Source organism: Gadus chalcogrammus, chromosome 8, assembly GCF_026213295.1.
Source record: "Gadus chalcogrammus isolate NIFS_2021 chromosome 8, NIFS_Gcha_1.0, whole genome shotgun sequence".
Taxonomy (NCBI): Eukaryota; Metazoa; Chordata; class Actinopteri; order Gadiformes; family Gadidae; genus Gadus; species Gadus chalcogrammus.
In genome coordinates, this window is record NC_079419.1 from 4690155 (window position 1) to 4696154 (window position 6000).

The 6000-nt window shown below is 52.6% G+C and overlaps 1 protein-coding gene across 1 annotated transcript in view; it reads left to right on the plus strand.

Annotated features, from left to right (window-relative positions):
- The window catches only part of LOC130387198 (uncharacterized), a 48683-nt gene that overhangs the window by 21325 nt on the left and 21358 nt on the right, over positions 1–6000 (plus strand). The window contains exons 7-9 of the mRNA XM_056596206.1: positions 1557–1684; positions 2609–2764; positions 4596–4664. Of these exons, the coding sequence (XP_056452181.1) occupies positions 1557–1684; positions 2609–2764; positions 4596–4664 (353 nt within the window). The remainder of the gene's footprint in view (positions 1–1556; positions 1685–2608; positions 2765–4595; positions 4665–6000) is intronic.

A 6000-nucleotide genomic window follows, 5' to 3' on the forward strand; every position in this document is an offset into this window, starting at 1 on the left:
TCCGCTCTGTCTCTCTCTGTGTTTCGCTCACTCACTCTGTCTCTCTCTCTGTCTCTCTCTCCTTCTCTCTCTCTCTCTCTCTCTCTCTCTCTCTCTCTCCCCCTCCCTCCCTCCCTCCCTCCCTCTCTCTCTCTCTCTCTCCCCCTCGCTGTCTGGCTCTCTCGTTCCTAATTCATACCACGCTCAGCCTCCCTCTCCTCCAATGCCTCTGACCACCCTATCATCATCACCGCCACCTTCCGGATAAAACCCAACCAATCCCCTTCAGCCCCACCAGCCCTGCTCCTCCCCGCTTTGAGACAAATGGCAGTGTGCAGCATGGACATGGAGAGCCATGACTCCTGAGCTGCAGGGTGGAGTTCAGGGGGGGGGGGGGGGGGCTCACGTTATCAGGCTCACGTTAGTGCGGTTGAGTATAATGGATTCGTTTTATTAATCGAATTTATTTTAAGTAGGGTCTCTCACTCTCTATATCTTTCTCTCTCTCTCTCTGTGTGTCTGTCTCTGTCTCTCTCTGTCTCTGTCACTCGCTCTCTGTCTCTGTCTCTCTCTATGTCTGTGTCTCTGTGTCTCTCGCTGTCCCTCTGCCTCTCTCTCTCTCTCTCTCTCTCTCTCTCTCTCTCTCTCTCTCTCTCTCTCTCTCTCTCTCTCTCTGTGTCTCTCGCTCTCTCTCGCTCTGTCTCTATGTGTCTCTGTCTCTCGCTCTCTGTCTCTCACGCTCTCTGTCCCTCCCTCTCTCTCTGTCTCTGTATGTGTCTCTCTGTCTCTGTGTCTCTTTCACCCACTCTCTCACTCCCTCCCTCAATCACTCAGCTTGGATGATTTGTATGCGTCGCAGTATGAGATGGTATTGCTCGGCAGTATTAGATGATATTGCTCGGTGTTCACCCACGAGGTGGTTTATATAACCAACTCTCCCTCTGTCCTTGTGTGGCCGGCGTTTGACATCAGTGTGGGACTGTGTTTACGTAAAGGGCTGAGTAGGAGGCAGGTAGGTGTCCTGCCTAGTAGGGCATGCAGGTTGCAGCATTAGTCGTGCTTTGGTAACATTTTGTGAGACAAATGAAAAAGATGTCCATGCTCTTTTATTTTTTTTATTTTTTATTTTTTTGCATACAGGTGTGGTTGCAGAATCATATTTCGCATCATTTGCCATTCCTCAATTCAAATGAATACAGAGACTTAACAATCTATTATGATCTATGATCTATAAACGATCTATTATCAAGTATATCGTTCACTATTATGAACCATAGGGAGGCTGAGCGTGATTTGCATTGGGAACGAAAAGAGAAAGACGAGAGATGTGAACTAGCATGATTTGTTTACCTAGACGGGTAATCATTATTTGTAATATATAACACAACAATGACCACAGGAGGAGTATAAATGTCCATACATAATATATGGCCCACTCTGTTTACATTAGCACCGAGTTATAGTGACAGGAAGAGGGCCAGGACAACCCAATGTTCAAACAGGCGTCCGGCCCTGCCAGTCGGTCTGACCAGCTGCCTCGCCCGCCTGTTGACCTGTTGTCGTGGTCTTGTCTGCAGTGGCCCAGAAGGTGGTGGCCCTGAGGAAAAAGCAGCAGCTGTCCATCGGCCCCTGCAAGTCCCTGCCCAACTCCCCCAGCCACACGTCTGTCCCCTCGGCGTCCATCCCTTCGGTCCACATCAACCAGGTAACCCGGGTAACCCTTCACTGCTAGGCTAGGCTGCTAGCTGTTAGCGCTAATTAGCTTAAAAAAAACAGTTGGGCCCTACTTTATAATATATTCTTTTTGCATTAAACCCTGATGGAAAATGATCATCTATCCTATTAATGGTGTTTATGTTTCATGTACTTTTTTGGGGCACCGCTAATTGAAAAAAAATTTAAGCATATAAAGACATGAGTTATATTTCTTTAACACAAGCAACGTAAATCGTCGGTTGGGAGATTCAGCCAGCGTTTTGGGTTTCAGCCGTAAAGTACGTTGGTTGTTATTCTCTGACTTACCCTCCTAACATTGATCTGTTCCTTTCCCCTCCCATCTCTCGATTCTCTCCCATCTCCCCTGACACACAAATTGTACCTCCATTCCTGCTCCCTCATTATCTATCCCTCCGTCTTCCGGTCCTTTGTCTCTCTCTCTCCCTCTCTTTCTCCAACTCATACGTCTCCCCCTTTTCGGTTCCTGCTGCTCTCTCTCTCTCTCTCTCTCTCTCTCTCTCTCTCTCTCTCTCTCTCTCTCTCTCTCTCTCTCTCTCTATTGCTCTCTCTCTATTGCTCTCTCTTTCCCTATCTAATATTCCTCCCACTTCTGGGACTGTCTCTCTCTATCACTCACTCACTCTCTCTCAATCACTCTCAATCACTCACACACTTACTCTCTCCCTCCTTCCGTCTCCTCTTCCCCCTTCCTCCCCCCCTTCTCTCTCTCCCCCCTTCCTCCCCCCCTCTCTCTCTCCCCCCTCTTCCTCCCTCCCTCCCTCCCTCTCCCTCTACCACCTCTCCCTCTCTCTCCCTTCCCCTCCCTCTCTCACCCTCTCTCCCTTCCCCCCCTCTCTCCCCCTCCCTCTCTCCCCCTCCCTCCCTCCCATCCCGCTCTCTCTCCCTCCCCCAGGCGGCCAACGGTGGCGGGGCCTTCGGCGACTACTCCTCCTCGGTGCCCTCCACCCCAAGCATCAGCCAGCGGGAGATGCGCATCGAGACCATCGCCGCCTCCAACACGCCCACGCCCGTCCGCAAGCAGTCCAAGCGCCGCTCCAACATTTTCACAGTAAGTATGCGCCAGCTGATGCAGAGCAACACCCACTCGCACTACTGAAGGGAGGGAGGGAGGGAGGGAGGGAGGGAGGGAGGGAGGGAGGAAGGGAGAGAGGGAGGTTGGGTGGGGGTGTGCGCTGCAGAGAACACGTTGCCCACCAGAGGGAGACAGAGAGGCCCGTCCCCGGAAATCCAAAGCCCGCCTCCCTCTCCCTCTCTCCGCCCCCCCCCCCCCCCCCCCTTGTCCCAGCACCTGAAGGCAGGAGTACTGCGCTGGCGACCCCGAGACTTAGTGGGGGAACGGAGTGTTCAAGAACATAAAGAATATAAACAAATAGATAAAAAATGAGGCGAAGAAAACACTGCGTGAAAGCAGTGTTCTTTCTTTCTTTCTTTCTTTCTTTCTTTCTTTCTTTCTTTCTTTCTTTCTTTCTTTCTATATTTCTCTCTCTCTCGGTCTCTCTCTCTCTCTCTCTCTCTCTCTCTCTCTCTCTCTCTCTCTCTCTCTCTCTCTCTCTCTCTCTCTCTCTCTCTTTATTCTGCTCTGATAAAAGCAAACACCAACTCTTTCACTGTGGGGGCAAAACACGCTTTTCTATTTTCTTCCCCTAAACGTCCGAGAGGTAAACCAAACGCACCTCTTCAGAGACCCCACCCCTCTCTACAAACCTGGACCCTCGGCTCTGTCTAAATCTTTGCCCTCCCCTCCACCCCCTCTCCCCCCCTCCCTTCTTATTCCTTACTAGATCCTTTCTTTGCAGTAACACCCACTTTTTGGCGGAGGGGGGTGGGGGGTGGGGGGGGTGGGGGGGAAGAGATGGTCCGCGACAAGCCCCGCCCCCTTCCCACTCCCACTCCCACTATGAAACCTTATCTCCCCTCCAGTCCGCCGGGCCTTCTTATAACCCACACCTTCCCCCTCCTCCCTAACCCCTCAGCCCAGTGCCAACCCCGCCCCTTTTGTCTGCTAACCCCCCCCAACCCTAACCCCACCCTCACCCTCCTCCTCTACCGGTGCCAAGCATCCTAATTGGCCCTCGATACAACGACACCAGCGCCAAGACCTGCCCCCCCCTCGCCCCCGCCTCCATAATGGTGTCATGTACTTTATAGCCCCCCCCCCCCTCTCCTGTCAGCCCTGAGCTCTTACCTGGACGGTGTTTTCCCTGCACTAACATGCACTCTGCCTTCCTCAGCTGTCCTATAAGCCTGCCCTTGTGTTTTTGTTTTGTCGTGTTCTACCCGTAGCCTCTCCCCCGTTCCCTCTCCTCCTCCACCGTTACTGCCCCCTGGCCAGCCTTCTCTGCTTAGGACCGCCCCCCCCTCTCTCCCCCCCCCCCCCCCCCCCCCCCCCCCCTATCCCGCCCTGCTGCCTCCCCCCCCCCCCCCCCCCCCCCCCACCACCTTCCCCTCTCGCCCGCTCTCCTCCTCCCCCTCTTCTCTCTCTCTCTCTCTCTCTGTCTCTTTCTGTCTGCTACCACAACCTCCTCGCTATGGTACCCTCTCTCTCTCTCTCTCTCTCTCTCTCACCTCTCTCTCCTGCCTCTATTCTTCTTCGCCCATCCATCTCCCCCTCTCCCTCCCTCTCTACCTCCCCCCCCCCCTCACCCGGGCGGAGAGGGGAGGCTCCGCCCCTGGGCGGCGGCAGCGTCCAAGAGCAGTGCAGGCTTTGTGCGGCGTGTGTTGTGTGTGTGTGTATGTATGTGCTCTATAGCTTCCCCCCTTGTTCTTTCCCTCCTCCTCCTCCTCCTCCTCCTCCACCCCCCACTCTCCCCTCCCCCCCCCCCCCCCCCCCCCCCCCCCCCCTCCCCTCCCGCTAGGTAGTGACTAACCATGTCCACCAGAGACACGAGCCCCACCTCCCCGTGCGCGTCGTCATGGAGATGCCGAAGCACGCCACCTACCCGGTGTGGGTACCGGACTGGCAGGCCGAGCGGGAGTTTCAGCTCATGACCTTCTGAGGAGCGACGCGGGGGAGGGACGGGGGGTGGGGGAGGGGGGAGTGGGGGGAGAGGGAGGGAGGGAGGGAGGGAGGGGAAGGAGGGGAGGACCGGCGTGGGTGGGGCGGAGGAGATAGCCGAAGGGTGGGGGTCGGGGGTTTGATGGAGAGGGGGGATGGGGTGGGGAGGGTCGGGGAGAGGAGGGGTGACGATGGGCGAGGGACAGGGGGAGGGGAGGGACACTTTCCACACTGACACTTGGAAGATCCCGGGATTGCAACGTTGACACGCAATGATGAGCTTCTTTTTCTTTTGGGGGGGGGGGGGGGGGGGGCGGGGAGGAAGAGGAGCACTTTTAGGTATGGGGGGGGGGGGGGGGAAAGTGGATAAAATGGTAAATCAACAGAAGCAATTAATTAGAGGCGACCCCTTGCCTGGCTTTTCTTTTTGTGAACAAAAAAACGAACCCTTACTATAAAAATAGATGTTCTTGTAAAAGAGCCGGTCACTAATAACTGGCAGGTCACCACACAAAAAAGTCAAACCCGCCATAACTTCTGCCCACTCTCTCGGTATGTCAGTGTTGTTTTGGAGAGTTTCTGGACAGATTCTTATCGAAGGAACATATGCCTTAATGTCATCAGACACAAATTGAAAGACTACTTCATCAGTACCAATATCAAATCCACTTAAATCATCGCATACAAGGATATTTCATTGTATACTGTAGTTGGCACAAAAAACTAATTCTCAAACGTTTTTTCTTTTTGTTGACAGTTAAGTACGTAGTGTAAACTATTTTCATAAAAAAATTGTTGGGACGTGAAATTTAAAAAAATATATACTGTCGATCACAGCAGTTCATAATAGTTCCCCGATGTGTTTGTTCTGTTAAAAGATGTAAAGTCCCGATTATGAACGGACTCCTTATTTTGAAACTTTAGTCTTCATTAATACAAACAGAATTATCAGTTACATTCGAAGACCATTAGGTCATCCTGTATATTAATAACTCATATGTTTCAGCATTTTTTTTATGATTCAGTATCATTAAACTAAAAGCAGATGAAGTTTTATTTAGATGGTTAATTTCTCCGGCTTTTTCACCCGCACCATTTCAGTCCACCAGGCATGGTCATCTCAAGCCAACTTTCCATAACTCCTCCTGGCCATTAGGTGTCAGAGCAGTATCCATAATCTTTCTTAGTGCTTCCATGGTCAAGTTACCATAGCGGTTTTGGCATCAGTCTAGGGTTTCTTGGGGTCTTCAGGCTGTCTTGTGCGTCTCGTCTGTCCGTTCGTTTTGTGT